At 33.2% G+C, this 27,460-nt stretch overlaps 4 protein-coding genes across 4 annotated transcripts; all 4 read right to left on the minus strand.

Annotated features, from left to right (window-relative positions):
* Positions 1 to 11,476: 11,476 nt before the first annotated feature.
* On the minus strand, positions 11,477 to 12,293 carry HELRODRAFT_63928 (hypothetical protein; the record flags this gene model as incomplete). Its single annotated transcript, XM_009017300.1, has 2 exons — positions 11,477 to 11,591; positions 12,184 to 12,293. The coding sequence occupies 2 exons, from the start codon at positions 12,291 to 12,293 to the stop codon at positions 11,477 to 11,479; spliced, it is 225 nt and encodes a 74-aa protein (XP_009015548.1).
* Positions 12,294 to 12,563: 270 nt separating this feature from the next.
* On the minus strand, positions 12,564 to 13,333 carry HELRODRAFT_160334 (hypothetical protein; the record flags this gene model as incomplete). The annotated part of the gene is made up of 3 exons (XM_009017301.1): positions 12,564 to 12,862; positions 13,015 to 13,171; positions 13,313 to 13,333. 3 exons carry the CDS (start codon positions 13,331 to 13,333, stop codon positions 12,564 to 12,566), a joined length of 477 nt encoding a protein of 158 aa, XP_009015549.1.
* A 3,385-nt stretch (positions 13,334 to 16,718) lies between these two features.
* HELRODRAFT_160335 (hypothetical protein) lies at positions 16,719 to 20,865 on the minus strand (the record flags this gene model as incomplete). The annotated part of the gene is made up of 4 exons (XM_009017302.1): positions 16,719 to 18,671; positions 19,241 to 19,867; positions 19,954 to 20,073; positions 20,818 to 20,865. 4 exons carry the CDS (start codon positions 20,863 to 20,865, stop codon positions 16,719 to 16,721), a joined length of 2,748 nt encoding a protein of 915 aa, XP_009015550.1.
* A 528-nt stretch (positions 20,866 to 21,393) lies between these two features.
* On the minus strand, positions 21,394 to 26,929 carry HELRODRAFT_188291 (hypothetical protein; the record flags this gene model as incomplete). The annotated part of the gene is made up of 8 exons (XM_009017303.1): positions 21,394 to 22,291; positions 22,404 to 22,562; positions 22,851 to 23,023; positions 23,281 to 23,421; positions 23,752 to 23,870; positions 24,694 to 24,804; positions 25,995 to 26,068; positions 26,804 to 26,929. The coding sequence occupies 8 exons, from the start codon at positions 26,927 to 26,929 to the stop codon at positions 21,947 to 21,949; spliced, it is 1,248 nt and encodes a 415-aa protein (XP_009015551.1). The 3' UTR covers positions 21,394 to 21,946.
* Between the last annotated feature and the right edge of the window lie 531 nt (positions 26,930 to 27,460).

Raw genomic sequence — 27,460 nt, forward strand, 5'->3', positions numbered from 1 at the left:
TTTTGAATTCCAACGACAACTAATCAAAAGTTAGGTAAAGACGAAATTAAGAAAAATATTGTTGCTTGTGCCCAATGGCCGCAGAAATATATATTTATAAACACTCATTTATCTATGTTTAATTGTTTCTGAAACAGTGCTTGCTATCAGCTGAAATGATAATTATCTGTCAGCAGTTATCAATGAACTGCTTGGAAATGTTGAGTGTTGAATGTTGAGTGTTCGGTGGCTGGTTGCGTGCGTGATGACGTTATTAATGCCGTCCTCCTATCAACATTGCTATCATGCTAGTCACTACCATCGTCATCGACGTTGTCGTCGTCACTGATGTATGTGATACTGGTGTCATCATCACCCCCCGAAGTACCTTCATTACTTCAGGTGCTAGCATCCCCATATGGCAATCAATAGAATCTTTATTTTTCAGAATTTTTTAATCAATAGAATCTTTATTTTTCAGATTTTTTTATTGTTATTAAGCAGACATTTAAGTTAGATTCCGAGATATTTTATTTCGTAGCTTTTTTTATTTTATCCCAATTGATCCAATATAATCCTTCTTTCTTGATGATTTGCACCAGCCAGCAAGCCAGCCATACAGCCATACAGTACAACACGGCTCAACTTGCATCGATCCAGGAATGTAGATATGATTTGACAAGATGTTTTCTACTCTACAGAATTAAATTATTTTATTAACAACAACGCCACTTCTAATGGTAATGGTGACAACGCTAGAAACATGGAAAGTTGGAAACATTGGCAGGGTTTCGTTGTTTCTTCATCGCCATATATGCTGACGCAAAACTAAACTTTTGTGCCAAACTTTGTTCATGATTCATTCTTCATTGGTAATATTAGCATAAACTTGTTGATCTGGTTGCATTGTTGTTGTTCCAGCTGGGTAGATATTTGTTGTTGTCACAAATAATTGTCGTTGAAAAACAATAAAAAGTTCACGATCTTCAATATGCACATGCGTGTACTGTATTTGTGTGTGAATGTGTGTGCGTGCGTGCGTGCGTGTGTATAAGTGTTTGTGTGCGTGCGCGTGTGTGTTTGTGTGTGCACTATTTTAGTTATGTGTGTGTATACATGCATGTCACATATAAAAAAAATAAATTTTATATATCTTTATATAAATGCTTATTAATATGAATGTATATTGAAAAATATAATGATACAAAAAATATAAACAAATGAATATGTGAATGAAATGAAAGCATGTACACACGCAAACACATTCATTTGTCTCATATTTGTATGATGTCAGATTGTTGATGTGCGTGTGTTCCATCTGTAGTAATTGAAAATATGGCGCAGGTCAAAAGAACGCATTTTTGTTTGTTATGTTTGTGTATTGATGAGATTGTGTGTTTGTGAGGTTGTGTGTTTGTGAGGTTGTGTGTTTGTGAGGTTGTGTGTTTGTGTAGTTGTGAGAGTTTCATTAAGTGTGCTGAGTTTCTGTGGCAATGTCTTTATGTTTGTAGCTTTGTATTTTTTGTATGTTTGTATATTTGTGTATGTGTATTTGTGTGTTTTGTTTATTGTATATCTTTTGTCTTTGTATTTTGTGTATGTTCATATGTACATTCATATGTATATACGTATGTATGAAAATTTGTTTTTTTACTTGATAGGTAGCCTGTTTGTTTGTATATTTGCATGCGTATTCATATGTTTATTTTTAATATTGCTGGTTTTTTCACGCGTATAATAACTTTTTTTTAACTCCAGAACCACGCTAATTTCATGATCCTTCGCAAATAAATAATCTGACAGGAAACGGTTGAAATATATGTATCGGTGAAATTTTTTAGAAAATAAAATTTTTGTTTGAAAATTTCAAAGTTTTATGCTAGTTCTTTCAAAAAACTTAAATTGCCAATTGTATGGCAGCAACCAAAAATACAATTTGGATGTCATTCCCACAAATTTTGGCCACAAGTGTCAGCTAGTTCTGAACTGAACCTGATCATCACAAGTTCTTCTAACCACATTTATGAATGAGTCTTGAGAACTCAAACAAAGTAACTGCCAATATTTGTTTAAAAATAAAATAAAATAAATTGGCCAGGTAGAAAACAAAAAATGTGATTGGTTGTTAGGCTGGTGAGTGGGAGGAGTCATGTATAATGTGTGGCGTATTCGTTTTTGTAGCGCACTGGTGATTATCATCAGCTGGCAAAATATACGTGTTAAAAAATACATTGGTTAGTTTTGCATTTTTAAAGTATCCAATTTTTAAAAAATTCGAAAAATATTGTATTTTTCCAATCTACAATAGTTATTCAGATGTCCTTAAACATCTTATTCAACCACAAAGCAAGCATTAAAACTCCCTCAAACACAAAACAACACACACACAAACACAAAGCGATACACGCAAACAATAAACGGCACACACACACACACACACACACACAAACAATAAACAACACACTCACAAACACATGAAACCACACACACAAACACAGAACAACACACACAAACACACAATGCTCCAAACTTAGAGCTGTTCTCGTTACATGCAAATACGAAAAATAATTGCCACAAGTTGGATCGATCAATTCAAATTCTTCCTGTTGGCACTGGCACTCACTCTTCAACAGCTTCCATCGACAGGTAGAGTAGAGATTCAAAAGATGAAGTGCACTTCTAAAATAAATATTCAGTTTTGTGCTTCCGCAGTGTTGTTCATCCAAGACTGTTGATGTATGAATATGTTGAGATAATTGCGATATTGTGTTAATTTTAGATTCAAAGAATTAATCAAATAAAAAAAACCACGAACACACAAGCGAGCAAAAAAACATAAAATCTAGAAACATAAAAAACATAAAATCTAAAATCTAATCAAAAAATAAAAATAAAATAAAACATAAAGCTAGAAAAAGTCCTCAAGGACATGCTGTTAATAGAAGCGGCACAAACCCGTTAGAGTCAATGAAAGAATGATGATGAAAGGACGAGGTTATGATGAGCATGTGCCTCCTTGCTCCAATTGCATGTGGAGTGTGTGTGGAGTGTGTGGTGGGTACCGGGTGTGTGGAGTGTGTATGGTGTGTGTTTGGTGTGTATTGTGTGTGGAGTGTCAGTTATGCTGGGTCGATGGTGCCCCCTACCTCTTTTATGCTGGTTTCACAACCTGCACTAATTATATGCAATCATGCGAAATCAAGTGAAGTTCTAATGAGGGACTGTGAGTTATTGTTGTCTTATTGTCACATACATGCATACATACACATATATAGTTATTAAGCGTGGTTGTCGTTACGTATAATTAACACCAAGTTATTACTGCCATTATAAATTAATAAGTTTTCATTTGGCTGGCTGACGTTCTTGTATTTCTATTTTTTGTTATTTTTTAAACACACACATCGTATATTAAATATAATGAAATTATTTCAGGCACTACACGCACACACACACACACACACACACACACACACACACATACAGACGTATATATAAATGTAAATTAAAATATATAAATTTATTTTTACTATATTTAAGTTGAAGAATTTTAAGTAGAATTTTACTACATTTATAAATGAGCACATTGAGTTGCAGAAGTGCACAGCGCACACAACGTTCGCCATTTTTTATATAGAAGATTGTCTTATATTTATATTCATTTGTATTATTATCTAGGTACATGGGAAAAAGTTGAGTGAAAGGTGCTTTTGAGAGCCCATGCTGACTGCAGATGTACCTTTTGTGTTTGTGCTATGCGGAGAGTTGAACCGACGAGTGTGTACCAAGCTGAAATCTTTTGTCTGCTGCCTTCTGTAGTGTTTCTTCTTTTTACTAATTATTTCTGCTTAATCGCTACCAAGTGAAAACTGATTTCGGTTTGGTTAAACATGAAAATTTATCCAAAGTGGATTTTCAGATAACCTGAGAACTCTAATATAACTTATTATATTTAATATAAATTATTTTCTAATTTTCATCATCTCTTGTCTAAATTTGCAAATTCAATTTATTCATTCAATTATGCATTTGTTCGCCAAGTTTATTCATTTGTTTTTCGTTCAATCATTCATGCAAACCTTTCATTTATTTATTTTTTCTTTCACTCATTAGAAATAATTTTGTGCACTCGGTGGATCGTGCTGTGTGTTCATTGTTCACACCATCACACACGCACACACACACAGCAGCTGTAGATGGAACTTTTTGTAGAGTCAACAATCACATTCGAATATTTTCACGAAGTCAGGTAAACTGAATATACAGTCAAATGTTTTATTTCACAGTATTTGATGCATTTAGTTGATGTCTTGGAAGGAAAAAAGTTCCAAAACTTCAAAAAATAATCATATATCGATTCACCATATCAAATTGTTATTAACTCTGTAGTAAACTTCTGTTTGAACTTTTTATTGAAAATAAATTATCTCAACCAACCAAGCAAAGAATTTACATTACAAACAAGAGTTGTTTGCTTTTGTAACAAAAGCGTTTATAAACGTAGAATGCTAAACGCAAAAAATGAACATATGGTGAACAGAACGACAAACAAACAGTTCACTTACAAGTTGGGTGAACAAAACGAACTCGTCCATCAATTTAGACATTAAGCGATTGATTAATCAAAATAATTAACTCGATACCATGCTGAGACGTTGGACTAGCAAAAAATCTTACGCTCGCTAGCAGCATCAATACAAACTTACACTCACAAGAACACATACAATACACACATACAGACGTACATACATACAAATATAATAAACACACAATAATGTACTCAACACACACATACGTGTCTGCTAATTATGTTACCATAGTCACCGACAAAACTTTATCAAACCGTAACAAAGCCTCAAGCAAGCATTTCGACGATAGATTTTATTTCTATTAAAGATCTTTATTCGACAAGGCCCTCAGGTTTTGTTTTTATTGATAAGTTCAGTGCTAAGCATTTCAAGTATGATCAATTGACAATGAAGATATGAACCTTCAGAGATTTCCAATGAATAATTCATGTAATAATTCAACCGGCTTGAAGCTAAACTATTTCGACATTCTAAACTTTGCCGGGAAAAACAAAACGAATTTTTTTTGTAATATTTGCGGCATGGTTTCAACATTTGTAAAATAGTAGAAATACGTGACCAAAAATGACAATCGTGACGACCATCTTCTACCAAACCAAAGCAGATAATATTTGGAATGTTTTAAAGTGTTTATTTAACCCACGTAAAAATCGGCAGAGACTTTGAAATTGAGATTTTTATACGAAACATTAGAGATATTAAAACCAGCATATTCATAGAATGATCAAATAATAACTTTACGTTTAAGCACAACAGGCATCATCTAAATATCCAGATTAAAATAATAAATCAATCATTAGTCAGCATACGGAAACTAAACCAGAGAGAAATGTTTAACAAACTGCTGTAGATGAATTCCAACGATTTTATTAAACAACTCAAAAAAATAAAAAAAAAACACGAAAGAAAGTAACAGCAAACATTACAATGATGAAAAATAACGTGAATTAATCAAAATATATCAACATTAAAAATTTGAGTCACATGCGGCAAACAAATTTTTTTATCTAACACGATAATTTCTGACGGATTGAATGTTTATGCTTTCGGCAAAATGAATGATGAAAAATTACAACTGAATAACAAAAATATCCAAATAGTGCAAAAATTGGGACTAAAATGAACAATAATAAACACAACAAAAATCACAATAAAAATAAAATAATGATAATAATAATAATTATGACAATAGAATTCATTTTAAAAATAATTTAACGTTTCTCAACAAATACTTTGAAAGGAATTTGAGTTTAAGTAGTAGACCGTGATTAATTGGTAGACGAGTTATTAATTAGAATACAAAAATAATCTACGATGGATACGAAGGAATGAAAATAAATCTATGAAGATATATTTGTATAAGTTCAAACATCAAACATTAACAAACATAATGAGACATTAATAATAAAAAGAACGAACAACGTGAAGGAACAATAGAAAAATACATTTTACAGATTTCTGAAAAATATCCAAATATTATTAACGCCAAACATTCGTTAGAATTTATAGAATATTGTAAAAATTATGGTCTATTACCAACATATATATATATATATATATATATATATATATATATATATATATATATATATATAATTAAAATTACGGAAAAACCAACCCTAATACCATGCAAAAAACTTTCAACGAAGTAATTAGAGTTCGTAATTATAAATTATTGAAAAGTTACATTATGTTGTCCTGCAATAAAGTGGTTGAAAATTGTTTCTGTTAGCATCAAAACCATGAAAAGATTAATAAGTGCAATGAACAATCGCACGTAATCACAGCTGAAATATTATAGCATTTTATTTCAAGTTAAAATTATAATTAATCGCAAGCGGTCGTTCGAATCTGAAAATTGAATCAATGAAAATGAAAAAAATAATATCTCAATTTATGATCGTAGATGATCGAAATTAATTAAAAATATTAACTGAAAACAACTCATCCAGTGGATGATTGTAGGAGCGAGTTGAAAGGAGTGCACGTTGTATGTTTCAAAACTGGCCGTGGAGCAAGAAATGATGACAATCGGGTGAGTTCAATATGTCAGTACGAACGAAATTTTAACCATTTGAAAGGGTGATTCGTTATGTAGCTTGAGGAATTCGTACAACATGAAACGAAATTAAGCAGTGGTTACTGGGTTAGGCGACAATATAAAATGGCAAAATGTCTTTTCAAAAATTGTTACAAAATTTTTTTGGATGTTTTAGCCGAATGTAAAAAATTTATCAGCACTTTAAAAATAAAGTAACCGTATTTTGTTTGAGATTTGAGAAAAAAATTTTTTAAAAACAAAAGTTGAATAAAAAAATATAAAATGATTAGCTGAGCAACATTTTGCATGTAACCAAAAATAACAATTTCAATTAATTGCCGATAAGTTGTAAATTATTAAAAAAAAATGTCAATTAATATTAAATAAGGAAAATAATAAATAATTAAAAAAAATTTCAATTAATATTAAATACGGAAAACAATAAACAATTCAAAAAATTTTCGATTAATATTAAATACGAAAAATAATAATTAAATGGAAAATTATGTACGAGACATATCACTTTGTATAAGCCTTGCTGTTCTACCAGCGCACTTGAGTAACTTCAAAAAGATTGTGGTTAGTCGATTAGGTAGTCGTCACCAGCAGCATCACCATCATCCTCATAATCGTTCTCATCATCTCGACTCTGCAGGTGAGTACGTCTGTCTCTGGTGTACGACTCATCATCTCTATCGTCGTAGGACTTGCTGAGGCGCGAATTTGAACTGCTGCCCGAAACGTTCGATTTGCTCTGTTGGCCTTCGTTGGGGGAACACATTTTCAAGTTTTAAGTTATAAATATTTTTTGTTTTAATATCCGCAATCTTAAGGTTTACTGCTGTTCAAGTTTCCAACATAAAATTTCAAATGATCGTCTGGAAGATTAAAATTAAAAAAATAACAATCATTAACTAGCACAAAAATCAATGAATAAAATAATTAACTATAAGTTTGTAGTGGTCCTAGGTGAGGGTCGTATCTGGACAGTGGAGTTGTGGCGGTTGCTTTCTTCGGCAGGGGAGGGATCTTGCTCGGATCCTCCATCGATTTGAACCTCAGCATGGCCGACTTGACAGCTGTGGCATCTGGAAGTTCCTCCTCTTTTATCTCGGTAACATAACTGCCTCTGACCACATCCTCCCTGACGGCACTGGCGTCTTGCATGCTACCATCACTACCACAATCCTCCTCGTGACGTCCTCCAGATGAACTGGTCCGCGGTTTGGGGATTTCCGAAATGGGAGTCTTCTCGTTGATGACGTCACCGACGACAGGAAGATACTTGGGGAGATCCCCGTGCACGATGCAGGGACGGTTCAGCGGGACGGCCTCCTTCACTTGCCACTTGAAGGACTGCAAAGTGAGTGAGTCATATAAAGATTATTATTTATATTGATGTTATTGCTATTATTAATATTATCAAATTAAACGTGATTGAAAAAAGTTTTTTAAAAATATGCATTGATCAAATAATGCAAACAATAAAGCAAATAATGTTTAATGTTAAATTTTTTACAACTAAAATTTATTTAAAAAAATAAATAAATATTACGTAATTTATTTTATGATGACCATTAAATGAGTTTTAATAGGTTATAATTAGTTTATAAAGAAGATGAATAATTAAATAACGACGAATAACAGTTTTGAATAAAAAAATTTTGAATTATTGAAAATAAAAATAAATAAATTATAATAAAAAGCCAAATTTGTTAAATGAACTAAAAAACTGCATAAAAAACCATTGTATTTATTTTTTATTACGAAATACTGCCAACTACTTATTCTTACATTACCTTAAGCGTATTTACACTACATTAAATAAATTCCTGTATTTTCTCAATTCATTTAAAAAACTTATTAGTGGTTTACTGTTAATATTTTAAAACTCTCAACAAAAAAGCAACCTGATCAATGTGGTTTAATGTGTACATTTAATGTAATTTGTAGATAAAAAAAACTTTCATAAAAGAATAACTCGAATGAAATATCAAACTCTAAGAGCTCTTTTTGAAGGAACTACGTCGTGCCACGAAAGAGCTGGATAGGTGAGAAGTCTCCAGTAAAGATGATTGTTAAAAGATTAATCCACTCACAGTTAATGTTATTCAAAGAAGGGTCACTGAAAAAATTTTAAAATTGGAAAAAGATGAAGTGAAAAATTCACAAACTAATGTTTCCTAAGAATAATTAATTTAGCGATGTTTAATTTCGTTCGATAGTGAACTGGCACTGCGTATGTTCTACTTATAAATGGCATTAATTCAGTTCCCAGAAGATGCAATATTTTAGAGCATGTAGCTAGCGTCAGTGTTAACTTTGTTGGTTCATCCAATGAATAATTTGTTTGAAAATTAACGTCCCATAAGCTTTCCGCTCTCAGGTACCTAACACATCTCCCAAAATTATGAACGATCAGTTTAAAAAAAAAAATTACGAATAGGCAGACCTTTGTATTCCACCCCTAACCTGCACATCCAACGCAAATGATGAAAATGTTTATGCCCAATATCACGCACATGAAATATTTGAAGCCACCACACTCCAGTTCTGATTCTCTTTCATTTGTGTATTCGCAAGTAACGAAATGTATATAACCAAATAAATAATTAAATAAATAAGGAACCATTATAATAAAAAAATTAGAACTAAAAAATAAAGGTACACGTTGAAATGAGTTTCTAAAGGGGGTAATAAGTTTGAAAATGTATAATGATGGAGAACTAATTAACAGTGGAGTATGAATCAGATATATTTCATGGGCATAATAATGGTTAAAGAACCTAAATTCTAAAGTTGAATGAAATGGGTTAAAGTTTTCAAAACTAAACGAACAAAAGTGTTAGTTTCCTGAACGAGTTGAAGAAATAGATGAAATAAGCCTGTATAAAATGTTAAAATACTTTCTGCGATAGTAACGTGAAACAAAGTCTTGAATAAAGGAAAAACAAAAAAAATTATAAAAAACTTCTAAGAATAAAAATATTAATTGTGTACATCTCGAAAAGACAAAGTAAGGTACATAGAAGATGAGAACTTACTTTCAGGTTCTCCTCTATGGCCTTAGTGTTTCAGTTCACAATTTCATTTGTTGTAAGCATCAAAATAATTATTAAATTCAATATCATCATATCCTAAATTAATTAACTATATCAATGTAGATTCATCGTTCATGTTTCAAGTTAAATACTGGCGCATAGGAATTGATATTAAAGTTGAATTAACTGAATGATATGGATTGGTTTAGATTTTACTATTCAATTGCGAATGATTGAAATATGCTGTCAAAACAACAAAAACCTCACCTTTGGTTTGGGCACGAAGACAGCACTGGTGTTTTTATTTTGTTGCAAATCTCTGAACATATCAGTTCGTTGCTTGGCCATCATGTGAGGAGGCAGGCCATCACACCCGTCTCCATCAACGTCGCCCGAGTCGTCGTCGTCATCTCTTGAACGTCTGGAAGTTACTTTTGGCCGATCACTTTCGACCACTTTCAACCTTTCAGATATTTCCACGCGAGTTGACGATTGAGACCTTTTAGCGGCATTGGAAGCAGATGTGGCGGATGATCTGGAAGGTCCACGCGATCTCCTCGAAACTGTTGTCTCCTCTTCAATGTTTCGCCATCTTTCTAACAAACTACGCGCCGTTCCGGACGGAGGAAGCTCTTGTTTTTGGAACTCTGTGGTTGTCGCCAACGTAGAAATGTCGACCTGACGTGATTGGCTCGTTGTTGATGCATCAGCTGGAGTTGTTACGTTACTTCTTGGTTGCTGTGAGGCTGGCGTTGAAGATGAAGATGATGAAGTTTTTTTATTGCCTACAACATCGGGAGATTGATTGTAAGAATTTTTCTGAGACTCTCTGGATCTCGTTTTATTCAACTGCTGCTTGCTTTGCTGCTGTTGGGAGGAAGGTGATTGGCTTGCATCTTTGTTTTCGAACATGCTTCTCAAATTTTTTGCCAAGGATGGAGGTGGTAACTCTTCTTCTATGACGCAAACATTGCTGGAAACAACGATATCAGCTGGTCTGTTGAGTTGTGGGTCGTCATCAGCATCCTCCTTGTAGTGAACCGGGCCTTGAGATGCTGCTGCTGCTGAAGCTGTGTGCGTATGCTGTCGTTGATTCAGGCCGTCTTGAGACTTGGGAGTCGTTTCGAATTTGCTTCGAACGTTCTTAACTGGAATTCCTGAAAACTGGTTAACGTATGACGAGGGATAATTGATCTTTGAAGACAAATTTTTTCTGAGCTGTTTAAAAAAGTTAACATAATGATTTATACCTCTTCTTCATACTGGCTCCTGCAAATAAAAAACAAAATTTTGTCAAAATATCACATTGATAACGACAAGGTTAAATATTCTGATAAAATAAATAAAATAAAAAAATCAAATATAAAATCAAACCAACAAAAAAGTTCAATTCAAATTTAACAACTGGAAAATTCAAAGTAATATAATAATGAATAAACTCTTCACAATAACGTAAATACTTAACGGAAGTAATAAATTCATAAATTTAAAACGAGTAACATCAACATGAACGAAGACAATATTTAAAATTCATGCCACATCAGCAAATTTACGAATGACTCACCTCAACGCATCTTCATCATCAAACTCAGATGAACTGCGTTCTGAAAAAATTCGGCGTTATTCAAGAAAAGGTAGTATTATAAAAATTTTAGCGCCATTAAAATATGAAAAATTACTTTGACTGGATGGTTCGGGCGATTGAGTTATTGTAGAACCTGAAACAAAGCATCATCATTCAAAATTGTTTACAAAAGGATTTTAATAATAATAAATACACCACAATAATAAAACAACTTGAAGTAAATTGATATATCATAAGGAATCTACCAGAATCTGCAAGAAAGAAGGTAAAAAAACAATCCACCTTTCATCTTGATTGTCTTCATGAAATCAGTCTTGCAGTACATTTGCCCATCCATGGCTGAATAGTTACCCAAACTGTTTATGAATTGCCGTTACGTTATTACGACATCATCATTTCGTCACTTTCATTTATCATCATCATTATTAATCCATACAAATGCACAAATGAAAGCTAACTGATACCAGCTTCAAAGGCTTTTGGATTAGAAAAATGACACTATCATATGAAACTACCAAAAAATGGTTGTTGGACGGAGCGGAGCCAAACTAAAAACAACTGGAAATAAATACTATATAAAGGAGAAGTGCAGAGCTTGCATACAGAAAAACTTTTGCAAAATGTTTTGAAACTTGATAGAGAAGAATAAAAACAGGATGTTAAATTCACTCGTCTATCGCTTTCTGAATATTTTTTAATTTCTCGTGTATAAATTTTACAAAGATAAATAAAAATTTATTAAATTTTAAAAAATTTGGTTAACCCGACTTCATTTAATCAAAACTTTTTTGAATTTTCAAAAAAAAATTTAAATAACGCAATAATCATTTGTAATTAAAATACCATTATCATCGTAATCATCAAATCATTCTAATTATAATCCCAGTCATCAAAAAAACTCTCCAATTCATCAGCATCATCATCATCAGCAGCAGCAGTAGCAATCACCTGAGCATGCGTCCACAGACGACGCAACGGAAGCAGGCCTTGTGGTAGATGATGGTGTCGACAGTTATCTTCTCCATCTCGTAGACGCGCTTGTTGCACTGCACACACATGTTATCCATGCTGCTACTCTATAGAGGCGTTCCGAGTTTATGTGAGATGTCGATGATGATGTCACGATGATTATGATGTGATGGCGATATATATGATGGAGATATATATGGTATGGTGTATACGACGATGATGATACATACGGTGATTATATATATATATATTGATGTATTTGATGAATGCGATGATTATGATGATGAAATAACTTGTACTTTAAAGAATCAAACATTTCCAATATATAAAAATGAATACACAAAGCGATCATTGGAAAATTAGCAGAAATAGAATGAAAGCAAGAAACCAACGTAATTGAAAATCATAGCAGAAGCTTTCTCGGCAGCTTCCGAAGCTTCCCTGCCCTTGTGAGGTTGCTGTTGAGGCGACTTTGATTTTATAACAAAATCGTCTTCGACATTTCTCTCCATCTTTTTCAAACCAGCCAAACCTTTATCGGACTGCTGTTGCTTATTTTCTTGCAATTCCTCATCATCATCGCCGTTGTCACTTTCAATGATGAGGTTGCTGCTTGCGTTGTTGTAGCGGCTGTGGACACTGAACTTGCCACTGTCATCTGAGTTTGGTGGATTTTTATTCTCTAAATAGAAAACACTTTTTAAAAACCGGCAATAAAAAACCAACATCAACTATTCACTTTTATTCAAAAATCTAAACAAAACTAGATTGATTACAGCAGCATGTTCACATAAACATCAACAACTTAACCTGAATGGTCCATCTTTTTTTTGTTTCCGCTAATTTTATGAGTGGTAGCTGTGGTGGTAACTGTGACAGCAGCAGAGGCTTTAGTAGCACCTGTGCTGGTTGATGTCTGGTTGTTAGCAACAGCAGAAGTTGTTTTGTTAAAATCTTTAGTTTCTTCCTTCAAAAACAAGAATGAAGAAGATTATTTAAAATGTAAATAATATTTAAATGTCTAATTGTTTATAACAAACGAACGAAATATCTCTTTCATAGTGCTTAGAAATAAACTATTCGCATATGCAGTGAACAGCTGACTTACAATTGTACCTTCAATGTACATGTTGATATAATACGACACTTGACTTGAGCCTTTCAATGCTAGACAATAACGTTCAAACAAGCACACACGCACAGCGATATTATTATTAACTCCAATACAAATACAAATGAAAGTACGTAAGCCGACAGTTTCAAACTACTCACAAGGTAAGGCAACTGTTGCACACATGCATGCCAATGAAATCCCGCAAACAATAAACGAATTGAATTCAATTTAAATATTAATCAATTAAATCTCATCCAGTAAAACATTGCAGTTGCACGAGAACGAATGATAAAGGACGACAGGCGGTTGGCTGGTGTAAGAGAACTTTTGCAGAAAGCCGAATGCAAATCAGTTGTACATTAATACATGCGTGCTATATTGAATTTAAATTAACATGCCTTTATAAGCTGATTATGTCACGCAGTGAAACAATAAATTTCTATAATGAAGAAGTGAATAAACGAATGAATGAATGATTTAATTAATTATTTAATGAGAAAGCGAACAAATTAAGGAAGTTAATGTGTGAATGAATGAATGAACAAGCAAATAAATAAATTAGTCAATTACTGAGCGGACAAATAAATGAATAAAAGAACGAACGAATAACTAACTATATGTCAGAACGATTGACTGAATAAAAGAATCTGCAGAAGCAAGTTTGGACGTGCCAAGCGGCGTAGTTTAAGTTAGAGTAAGTCAGTCAGTCGATTGTACTAAAATGTTCTATAATGCATATTGCAATTATTTTCAACATTATTGCTATCACTATTACCACCAATCCTAAGCTAATAATAATAAATAAACAGTCCACATTAAACTCTCTTAGAAATTAATAATATTCACGTTTTTGTTTTGAATTATTTGAACAAAAACATATACTGAAATGATGATAATAATATATTTTATATATATTATGATATATAATAATATAATATATTTAATATATAATTTTGATATGATTGAAATATTGACAACGTTATTGAATATCAAATTATCGTGATCAACCATTTAGGGGTAAGTTTCTTGACAATACGCTTACTATAAAATCATTTAGTAGCAGTTACCAAAGATCACAAAGAATAACAACAAAAGGTAGAGGAGCAGCCGCGGTAGTAGCAGCATCAACTTCCAGGTAGTAGCGATAGCACGTCAAATGAGCGCTGCACCACAAAACGAGCAAGATATAAACAGTCTAAACAGAGGAAAGCAATTCGATTTTTGTCACTTTTGATATCAGCGGTTAGATGATGATAATAATTAGAGGGATCAAGAGATGAAGTAGGTGAGTTATTATGGAAAAAATATATTACATCCATGTAAGAACGTTCAACAACAACAATCCAATTACTTTTCCATCGCTGTGTAACTTTCCATAATCCCAATCTCAAATGCAACTCCCTAGCAAGCGAATAACACTCGAAATATCATCACTACATTTGAATAAGATCCTCGTACAAACCACATTAGTGGTTGATGATGGTGAAGACGATGAACTTGTTCAAATGTCAATTAATGATTTCATCAGAATCAGTTCAACAGATGACGGTACATTCTTAAAAGCAAATTCGACGAGTTGGTGAAGGACACGTAGGAGATTGAGTATTTGTGGCTCAAAGATAAGAGTTGAGTCATTGGTAGTAAGCATGTTTGTTTTGCCGATTCTTAAACTATTAAGTTATAATGATTGTTAATCATTGAAATTTTGTGTATATAAAGTAGTTCATTAGAAAAAGTTGAAAGCTTTAAAAAAAAGACAAGCGAGTAGATGACGAATTTATACAATAAACACTTTAACGGCGATGCAAATAAATTATGAGGCTAACATTCTTTCGTTAATGTTATGCATGCAATTTGCCTATGTATGTAAGTATGTATGTATTTATGTATGTTGGTGTGTGTGAGTGTGTGTGGGATGTATGAGTAACTAAATGATAGCTGATTGTTATTGAAATTGATTTTATTTGTTGGCTGGATGCTTTGAAGAATGATCGCTCATTGGCTGAAATGTTAGACGATTGAATAATTGATCAATTGAATATTAATTTATTTTTTAAAGTAATTTAATTATACGTTTGAATTATACATAGCCTATCAAACTATTCAAAGAATGACCACATCACATCACATAGTATTACATTCCATCACAAACAAGCAAATGCGTTGAACTAGCAACAAGCCCACCAACAACAATCAAATTCTATAATTGTAATTAAAACTAACACCTCGCACCTACCTTCACACAAACAAACAGACAGAAACAACCACACACAAACAAACACATTTAAACTTTATTTATGTGCAATCAAATACATACCGTAAACTAATATAGATACTTGAAGGCATAACAGAATTTGTAAAACATATCACATTTCTGATTCAGGTGTACTGAATTATTTAACGCCATTTTGGGCGTTACAGCAGCAACTTCTGAGGAGTGCAAGTTAACAAGCGCATGCTCTATCATTCTAAATTATTTATACGAATCATCCAAGAAGCGTTTAACATGTGATGTACGACTGATATAAAATGTGGTTGGTTGGTTGATTGATTTATTGGTTGGTTGGCTGATTGATTGTAAGGTTGGTTGGTTAGTTGGTTGATTGGCTGGTTGGTTGGTTAGTTGCCTGGTTGAGTGTTGATAGATTGCAGACTGGAGACTCCGTCGTAGCTTCCTGGTGGATGTCTTTCATCATCAGCAAATGAGTATTTTCTTCGTCATCATTTGACAGACACGCGCGCCATACAATGTGAACGTTTTAATTAGAATTAAAATTAATTTTATCTAATGGAGTCAAATAGCCCACACACACACACACACACACACACACACACACACACACACACACACACACACACACACACACACACACCACACACACTCTCTCTCTTTCTCACACACACACACGCACACATCATCATCACCATCATCACATCATCATCATCCTCAACAGGCATGTTGTGAACAACAGGCGCAGGCCTGCATTTCAATTCTCCACATGCAAAGAATTTAATCTGTTTGTTTATTCACCAGTTAAGTAGCTAATTATACAATCATCATCGTCATCGTCATTTTCATAATTTTTTCCACCATTCAACTTTAGCTCTTTAATTTAAAATTAGCATAAACGCGCACTAAAAGTTTTACCTGACGTCATCTTAATCATCATCATCATCATCACTGTCATCATCATCATCACTGTCATCATCATCACTGCCATCATCATCCTCACTGTTATCATCATCTTCATCATCCTTATCATCAACATCATCCTTATCAGAATCAAAATCGCCATCATCATCATCATCATCACCATAATAATAATAATAATAATAATAATAATAATAATAATAATAATAATAATAATAATAATAATCCTCATCATCAACATCATCATCATCAAAGGTAATAATTACCAGTAGATGCTAATTCGGCAAAGGCACTTCTCTTGTGGTTTTTACTTTTATTATCATTATTATCATAAAAATTATTATTATTATTACTATTATTATTAGTAGCAGTAGTAGTAGTAGTAGTAGTAGTAGTAGTAGTAGTAGTAGTAGTAGTAGTAGTAGTAGTAGTATCATGACCGTGGTCATCAATATTTTTGTCACTCCCATTCAAAATGTGGGCACAATGGAATCTCATTGGAGCGCCATCATTCAACTTGATTCGGGATGATAATGATGCTACTGTTGTTGTTGTTGTTCCTGAAGAAGAAGAAGAAGAAAAAGAAGAAGATGATGATGATGGTGTAAATGATGATGGTCCTTGATTAGTAGCACCAGATTTGAATGAAGAAGTTGATCCGACATGAATTGCAGTTGAATCACCTATCTTATCATCATTATCACTCTCGCCATTAGGCGTCACTACCATCGTCATCTTATCACCATCCTTCCAGAAATTATCATTTTCTTTTGCAGACCGCAATTTTCTACTTCCAACATCGTTATTATCATCCCCATCATCATGATTTTCTTTTCTATCACCATCATCAGTTATTTCATAACTTGCATTATAATTGCCATCGCTACGTGTGGCTCTATTAAACGATTCATTAAAATCACTGTCTACGTATCTTACGCCACCGTATTCAACATTATCATCATCACGGTCATCAACGCGTCTACTCATTTCATCATCATATTCCTCTTGAATCATCATCCTATAAGCTGAATCACAACCTGCATATTCGTCTATCTCACTATCACCATCACCATCATCGTTGTTTTCTTCAATTGTTGACATGACAGCTTGTGGCGATGAAGAAAATGATGCGAGTGAATGACGAGGAAGTGGTGCTGGTAACGATGACGATGATGCCGTCTTTTCCTCATTCTGAATTCTCAACAATTCACCGAGCACCTCATCCGCATTGAATGAGTCTTGCTCCGACTGTATGCCGTCATCATCATCATTACCATGACCATCGCCACAATCATCATCATCATGACAATCACCACCACCATCATCATCATTATCATCATGACCATGACGACGACGACGACGATGATGATGATCTTTAGATTCAGAAATATCAACAGAACCAACGAAAGCATTGCGAATGAATTTCTTCTTATTACTGTTAGAACCTTCAACACAATGACCGATTGTATCTTTATAAATAGGTACACTACTGCATGTGCTGAAGTCCTCCTTGCAATCTCTGTGTTGAAGTCTGTTGATGATAACATCCTTATCATACTTATCACAGCTTTGTGTTTTTAAAGTCATCTTATCAATCAAAGACTCTTGATTCACTTCTTTATCATCATCATCTTCTTCTTCTTCTTCATCCTTTTCTTCATTATCATCATCATCATCATCATCATCATCATCATCATCATCATCATCATCTTTGCCAAAAAAACCTTTCTTTTTAGCATCTTTGTTATCAACACAACAATCACCGCCACCAATGGAAACCTTTTCCTGGCTGTCGTTTTGATTGAGATGAGTAACTGGGCTGAGATGATGTTCATGATCATCTTTTCCATCATTTACTTTGACAGCGCAAGCAGTTTCCATCATTTCGCCATCATCATCTTCTTCCTCTTCCTCCTCCTCATCTTCTGCAGCTGAAAGTGCATGAACACTGTATTTAATATTGGATTTGGGCATGGTCTGAAGGTTATGTAGATGAAGTCTTTTAACACAATCATTAAGTTGACCGTGGTCAGCGTTGATATCAGTAGTTGCAGTAGTTGAATAACTGTTGTTGCTGCTGTTGTTAATTTTGTTTCTGTTACAGTTGTTGTTTGATGTGTGAAGATTCGTCACTGAACGTCCATCAACCTCGTTAGTGGGCTTGCTTCGAGACAACATTTCATCAGCACACCTCCCAACCTCCTAATCAAGTCAGTTGTTTAAATTCAAACAAGAATATATAGACGATGATATTTTTGAATCTTTTGCTCAAATAGTATTCAAATCTCCAATTGAACATCTAAATAAACGCTAATAAAAAGCAGCATAAATCTTGCACAAATGCATTCAAGTAATTCAAATTTAAATCTGCAAAAAAATGTAATGAACAGTTCCAACAAATGTTTGCAAATTATGCAAACAAAACAATCAAGTTGTCGATTCAAAACAACTTTCAAAGGTTGCTGTACAAATAGGCCTCGACCTGATGAAGTCAGGATTGTTCTTAGAAGCAGTCAACTACCTAACCAACCGCCTCATTACAGAGCACAATAAAAATTTATTCTGTTAGACGGGTATCACACAAACTTTTGCAGAAACATCCAACAATTTAATTTAAACATACAAAAATTTTAGTTCAAAATAATATTAAATGGTTAAATTTTTATATTGTATGTAAGTGAATAACAAATAATCAGCCATTAGATTAGAAATAAGAAAATTAAAAAATTAAAATATGATATGATGATGTGGGGATGGTTGTGAAAACAAACTTCATGAACGACCTCATTCAAATTCTTCTTGTCATCCAACTTCTCCTTACTGGTGGCATCATTTAATTGGATGGCCTTGACACTGTTCAGCCAATCATCATCAAGGTCATCAAGGTTGGAGGATAGAGCTTTTGTAGTAGTTGTGGTTGTTGTAGTTGTTATGGAAGTTGAGCCTGGTGAACTTTCATCACTAATGAATGTTGATGTCGTCTTTGTTGTTTGCAGGTGAGGAGGTTCAAAACCATCATTGAAAATATTGTTGGTGTTATTTTTAATTATAGATTTTGATTCTTTGGTGACAGTAGTACTTTGTTGACTGTTGCTGCCTTCAGAATAATCATATGGCTTGGCAGCAAATAAATCATCATCAAATTTTATTTTCTCATTGGCTTTACCATTTTGATTTTCAAAGTTCATGAAATCGTTTGAATCATTGCCAAAAGAATTAAATGCAATTTTTTGTTCATTTTCATTTTTCTTCAGTGATTCTCCATTTGGAAAAAAATTGCTTTCGGAACTGCCAACATTTCCCATTGCATGCTGCCAGTCATCAGCTCCAAAGGGGTCGTTGTCAAAAATGGATGAGGATAGATTGGCTGTTGCTTCATTGTGAGTGCTGGCTTTCTGCTAAAGAAGGTAAAAAATTAAAAAGATGGAGAGTGTTTAAAAATATGTTGAATATTTAAAAAAAATTAATTGAAAAATGTACAAACAGTGGAAGAAACAGAGAACGGATCAAAGTTATCAAAATCCAGAAGATTGTTTGAAAAACTGCCCTGCTCTGTCATTTTCAACAGTATACAAGCCCTGCTCCAAATGCCTTTCTGGTGTATCTGTTTTGAAATAATTTCAATTCGAAAATGGTGTGGTGTGATATGACAACTTCAAAAAATTTATGCATATTATATCATAAAACATATTATTACATATTATACATTATAAAAAATACTGTTGATGACTTTTAAATAAAATTATACACATAATTTAACTTATTTTTCAACTAAAATTTATTTGAAGCTTTCATGTTAACATATAATATCAAATAATATTATTACACCTCAACATATTTTTTTTTAATTTCACTTTGGAGTCAATTAATTTGATTATAAAAATTCAATCACAATTTGATCATTATTTAAAATTTTAATAATATTATTAGTAGTAGAAGTAGGGTCATTATCTTCAACTTCATATTTTTTTTTTTTGTTTAAGCATCTCAGAAGAAAAATTTAAATTCTCTATTTTGTAATATATAATAAATAATTATTTAATAATATTGAACTATCATTCATAACATTCACTAATTACCACATAATTACTAATTAGCATTTTTAATTTAATTTTTAATTTAATTAAAATATAAGATAATTTTCAAAAAATAATAATGATTACAAATTTATCATGAAAATAAAACAAGAAAAATGTTTACGATAAATTAATCTTTTGTGATGAAAAATGTTCCTTTGAAAAAAACCAACACCAATTAATTCTGAGGAGGAGAGCAATCAAAATAAATTGAAATCTACCTGTAACTCGGCTCACCTTTTGTTTGCAACCAAGCGTGTGCATTTGCAAACCTTATCGTGAGGCCAAATTTCGAAACTGGCTTTTTTGTTCTCCTTCATTTAAAGTTTTTATATAATTTACAAGTGAAATATGATTAATTTATTTTATACAATTGACAGAAATAAAAAAAATACAAAGAATTAGATGTAAGAACTATACACCACGGTATTATACACAGGTATTTTCTTCTCGGTATTGTTCTCAATCGTTTTCTTCCAATTCTTAACGAAAGCGCTTTATCTCAATTCCTATGATTTTCATATTAAGCAACGTTATAGGCCTATAATATATTTATTGATCCATTGACTCACTGATTCATTGATACGTTCGAACGTTCGTTCATTCGTTAATTCATTCGTTTGTTCGGTTGGTCGTTCATTGATTGATTGATTTATTTATTTATTTTGCTGGATATTTGTTGATCATACTGATCAATTATTCAAAACACTGAGGTACGAAATTTTATTAAATCTTTTAAATCGAAATTTACATTTGCATGTTCGAATTCAAACTATTCATCTATTGTTATCCATCTATATCTTTAAAAGCATTTACCGCAAATTTCGTTATTAACAACTGAATAATACTATATATTCATAATAATGTATTCAAATTAACAAAAACAACAACAGTAACAACAATGATAATAATAATAACAATGATACACAATTTTTTCGATGTTCATGACACATGATGATGCCACATCATTTATGAATTGGTACATTGCAATCAAACCACACAAATGAACATCTTGTGCAGAAAAGTAAAGCAACAATACGAAGCACAAAATAACATTAATTAGTAATTACATAAGTACACATTAAGGAAGTTGTTTCACGAGTACGTAAGAAGTCATAACTCCATAGAAGCACTGCAAGGCTGTAAGCACAGCTTGTTGAGGGTGTCTAAATACGCGTTAAACGAATGAACAATGCCAAAATAACTACGAATTTTATATAAATATAAAAATGTAATACATGCGATACAACATTTAAGAAAATGTTTACAAAGTTGAAGTTTGTAGAGTAATTAAATATCAATATTAATATACAGAACTAGTTCACTCCTCGCTCAAATATTGAAATTTTTATTCATTTATACTGATTTCAATTCCTAACGATTCACTTTGACTCAAAGCTCTCAAGTGGAAGATCTTGTTAAATAAAACGGCCAGTAGACGATGTTGAAAATAAAAAACAGAGATGGAAAAAAAATTCTTGAGATTAATTCGACGAAGACAGCGGGCTCATCATTGTAGTGCCCTTGCAGGTATTGTTTCACTTTGGTCCAGCCTGATCCAAAAAGATTGTCTTTTGTGCTTTTGGTCTGGAACATATCGGCCGGAGTTCTGCTGACATGCTCAATTCCATTGCTGAAACTTTTGTTTTTGATGATTGCATGGTCGCTTCCAGATTTTAAAACGTTCTTTGCCGATTGTTCCAACGTTGAATTTACATCTTTAACTGGTTCTACTGTGTTGCTAGACTGTTACAATTATTTTATATCCGTTTTATTAAATTTTTTATTCTAGATATTTTCAAATCATGAACATAACTTAATAAAAAAAAAAAGTGAATTGTATCAGTATTACACCTACCAGGATCTTCTTCTTCTTCCTGCTCAACGTGTTCACGATGCTGTACTCGATGAACGCAGCGAAGACGAAGACGAGACACGTAGCCATCCAGACATCAATGGCCTTCGTGAACGAGCCAGTTGGCGTGTTGCGCATCAAAGAGGAACTTTGTGTGGTCACCTTGTAGTTGGGTTGCTCAGTCAGTTACACGTTAACATTCTCATCGCTCAAGTTTTTGTAGTTTTCAGTTAAAAATTAATAAAAATATTGTGCTTCTTAAGAGTGGTTAAAGTCATGCAGCGAAAATTCATGAATGAAATGCCCGAAAGCAAATTTGAAATCATTAAAAATTTTTTAATTAACTGGCTATAAATAAAGTTTTTATTTATTTTGTATTAAAAAATTTTAAAAAATGTTTTCAATTATCAAATTAAAATAAGCCCAGCAACCAGCAAGCAACACACGAACCGTTAAGATGGTGAGTATGCTGAGGGAGGTTCTGGCGGGGGTGGACTCGGGATCGATCCAGAAGGAGAGCCATGACAGGAGGACCACCAGGAAACTCGGCAGGTAGGTGGTCAGCATGTAAGCTCTCAAACGACGATTCAAATGAAAGTTGGCTTTTAAACATGGGAACGATCCTGCAATATTTTATTAATTGTTTGTATTGTTGTTTCTAATATTCAGCTAAGTTCACAATCAATAACTTTAACTACTGAAAAAAGTTTACAATTAAAATGAAATTATAAATTAAACGGCTACCAAAAATTGCTTTAGTAGAAAATCGTAAATTAATTAAATAATTGAAAATCTGTAATTAATTAAACAGCAAATATTTTCTGGCCGGCGTTAAAATATTAAATATTTAATATGCATTGCATGACTGGTAGAAGGTGACCTGTGCTGTTGAAGTTGGTGCTGCAAACGATGCTGGTCACTTTTACGATGTTATATTCTGGCAGACTGACCGTCTCAGGCATCTCGACTGCTGACTGGTTGATGCGCCAGTTGAAGATTAAATCATCAGTCGTATAGGCATCTAGGATTTTGCGTGTTCGTGTGCATATTGAACTTAGCATGCATGTGTTTTGCGTGTATGTTTGATCGAACACGTTGGTGGGCGCGAGTACTTGCGAGGGTGTGTGAGTGTTTGTGTGCGTGAGTGTGTGGTCTATAAGTTTGCAAGCTTACATTTGTGCTCCAAACATCTGTTTGCTTTCAAATATCATATTGATTTATTTCAACAAACTATTCATAGTCCATTTATAATTTCGAATATTCGTAAAAAATCTTATTTTATTTGCTCATCCTATTTTCAACTTTCAAAACCCGTTTAATTATTTGCGATAATTAAATAAAATAAACCAACAGCTTCCAAACTCAATGAAACACGTTTGGTTGTCCATAGGGTACCTATCCAGCACCATGTTACAAACTAATGTCATTGACAATCTCTGGCTGTACAGCACCGTGCCATCTGGTGATAATCTAGAACGTTTAAGTTTATATTCAAACCGTAATATTTTTTATTTTAAATTTCTTCTAAAACATGAACTGATCAATGACATTAACAACCCATAGTTAACTAACTTGGAAGCTTATCTACTTTTGAGCATGTAAGTTCAAGAAACTACAACAATTAGAATTGTAATGAAATGTAAACAACAGTTGTAGAACACGAACGAATCTATCCAATAAGATAAGAGCAATGTTATTTTTCATCAATGTATGAATGAATGCTCGGCCGGCAAGAAATATATTGCTCGGCAGGGTAGGCAAGTGCATTTCCTTTAGAAACATTTGTTCCATTGTGGTGGGTGACAACGTGTTGGCAGCGGTCATGCACCCACAATCTAGTGAAATGATATTGATTTTGTCTCATGGCGTCGGTGGTACGCACTTGATCAAGAACATACATGAGTGATAATGGTCAGGGGCGGTCTGGAGAGCCTTGTCGTGAGCAGGATTTTTATAAGAAGTTAAAGTTTTTCCACTGAAAAAATTAGTTTTATGTAGAAACCCAACCAAAAATTAACGTGATAAGCTAAAAAAGAAACGATACAAAGGATTAAAGAAAATCAAAATGGGAAAAATTGTTAGTCATAAAAATCAGACTAATGCTATCCTCTCCAAAATAATGCAAGCCTTTTTACATAACGCAAATTTTCACAAACAGCTCCGGATAAAGCTAGAGCGTGCGGAAATTCAGAAATTACTAACAAATAACATGATAAATAAATTACCAACCTGATGAGTGAATAAGTGAATAAATTAACAACCTGATGAGTGAATAAGTGAATAAATTAACAACCTGATGAGTCTGTTTGGAAGCGTGATGGCGTGCAGACGACCAGACTTCAGGTTCCTAATGAAGAGGTCAGGTATCCAGAGTCGATCGAATTGGTTGTAGTTCAGTGTTATGCTGGTTTCAGCGGCAATTCATCATGGAAATGATAACATTACAACGTGGGATTATAAAAATAATAGCACCATGAAATTAAAAATTATATAGTTGTTCTAAATTTAAACAGTTCATAAATGTAAGGAAAATGTTTTAATAGTTCAATAGTTTTCTAATTTTTATTATTCAGTTGTTTATATGATGTGAGTAAACATTAGTGATTAATAGCGTGATAAAGACAACTAAACAGTGCATATATCTTTAACATTTTCAATGAAATCATAAGTTTTCGATAAAGCAATCGATTCACAATCTGGTGGAATTATGTTTTATATAAAGTCTTGCTGCATCGAATCCACTGCTCGGACCAATTGCTCCAAGAACAGACGTCTGCTTTCTAAACAAGACGGCAATATTTGAGTAAACTCTAACTGTTCGCTTGCATTACTTTCCAAAAATATTTATTAAAAATTGTCGGCAACAGTAATAAGCAGAGTTTTGCAATCGTAGGTGGGACTGCCCGCTCGTAGCATGCTTGTAACAATAGTTAGGAGGTCTTTGGGCCGGTAGCTCTTTTTCAACAAACTCTCAAGTTTAAACTTTCTTCCATAGAGTCGCAGTCTACGCAAAAGTAAATTCTGAAATGTTTGTAAGAAAGTCATAATGTCATTTTATGAATGAAAAAACAAAACAAAATGTCCTGTGAGCCTGAAAAAATCATTTGGTTTTTTAAAAAATCAAAACCCATTCAGAAAAAATGGTTGCCATCTTTTAATATTCAATTTAAGTTTGTAAATTTAATTTATTGTAGCAGAATTCATGAGAAATAAAATGAAATGCGGAATAGGACCAGCAAAAAACGTTGTAAACAGACAGGCGACGCATGCGGAATGGGCCCTGAATGTCGAGAACCAAACTAAAGATATTCTACGCTCATATCTTTCTCAGGTGTTGCGCAAACATAAAAACTCTCGATGTGTCGGTTGGTCGTTATTGTGGCGGCGACACAATCTGCACATGCGCGCGTGTACAGATCTTGTGAGGAATGTTTGAATAATCCTCCTCTTTCAATTGATCTATTAACTCAGCGGTTCGATGACTCGCTTCAGCCCAATAAATTTCATCTATTTATTCAACTTTTATTTACATTTGATAGCAATTGTTTGCGTATGATAATCTGTACTAATGTATGCATATTATTATATACGAACCTTTTGTTGTAGTCTTTATATGCCAGGCGCGAATCAGTCCAGACTTGCCGCAAATAGCAGGTCATCGAAAATTCCTGTTTTTCGTTTATTGCGGAATTAAAATTTTATGTGAGGCAAGTTTGTTAATACGTCACGCGAAAATGCTTATCTCAAACAAGACCGAATATTTCACAGCAGTTACAAAAGAGACTGCCTATCAAAATATTTAAATAGCATGCACGACATGAAAAAGATACAGACAAAGAAGCAAATGAAAAGAACAAACAGCCGCAGCAGACAACAGCAGCAGCAACAAATATGAATGTTCCGACAAATAAACAACCTCAAATATGCTTGAAATTACTCATATAAACAGAAAGAATAGATAAAAAAGCATGTAAGTGTGTCAGAAACAACAAAGGTGACACGATCAATGAGATCAATTGCAGTATTTTCATCTTCATCATCATCACCATCGTTATTAATGTCATCTTCATTATTGCCGACATCATCTTCATCACAAACATCATCTTCATCACAAACATCATCTTCATCACAAACATCATCTTCGTCACAAACATCATCTTCGTCACAAACATCATCTTCATCACAAACATCATCTTCATCACAAACATCATCTTCATCACAAACATCATCTTCATCACAAACATCATCTTCATCACAAACATCATCTTCATCACAAACATCATCTTCTTCATCATTGCCATCACTCTTCATATGTATCATCATTTTTGTCGTCATTCTCTCTAGCTTTATCATCTTCAACCATCGTTCTATTCATCATATTCATCGTCATCTTTTTCACCAACTTCTTCCTTATCTTCATCTTCACCATTCACATCATCGACTTCATCATCTTCTTCATTACAAACATCATCCTCTTCATTACTCTTATTATAATTTCCCACATCATCATTGAGAACAAAACTTGTCATATCATACCAATGAATGAATACACGAACTCTTATAACGCAGGCCTTCGCAAGGGCGAAATGGCATTGTACCCTGATACACTAACTACAGTAACGTGTAGGCTACTTACATTGTCCTGCAGTCTCCATTAATTACATGCACGTCATCAAAATTTTCATAAATGAGGTCATCTCTAAAGAATTCATCCATTTAAGTAATTACATTGACTTTTCCACTTACCATTCGTCAAGGACAGTGTCGTCATAATCACTCTCATCAATCATCGAATGTACTTCGGTACTGGAAGGCAGTTGATGCGCCATTAAACTCCATCATTAATATCAGCATCATCATTTTTATCGTCATCGTCATAATTAGATAACCAGTACTAATCTAGAGTATCAACATCAATTTCATTCTCACATCATCACCACCTTCATCAACATCACATTATCATTATCATCATTTTGATCCATAACGACATCAAAAAGAACATTAATGATTGCGCTGCCGATAGATACATCACGCGAAGGTATAGAGAAAAAAAAGTTAAT

The sequence above is a fragment of the Helobdella robusta genome (genome assembly GCF_000326865.2).
Source record: "Helobdella robusta unplaced genomic scaffold HELROscaffold_2, whole genome shotgun sequence".
Classification (NCBI taxonomy): Eukaryota; Metazoa; Annelida; class Clitellata; order Rhynchobdellida; family Glossiphoniidae; genus Helobdella; species Helobdella robusta.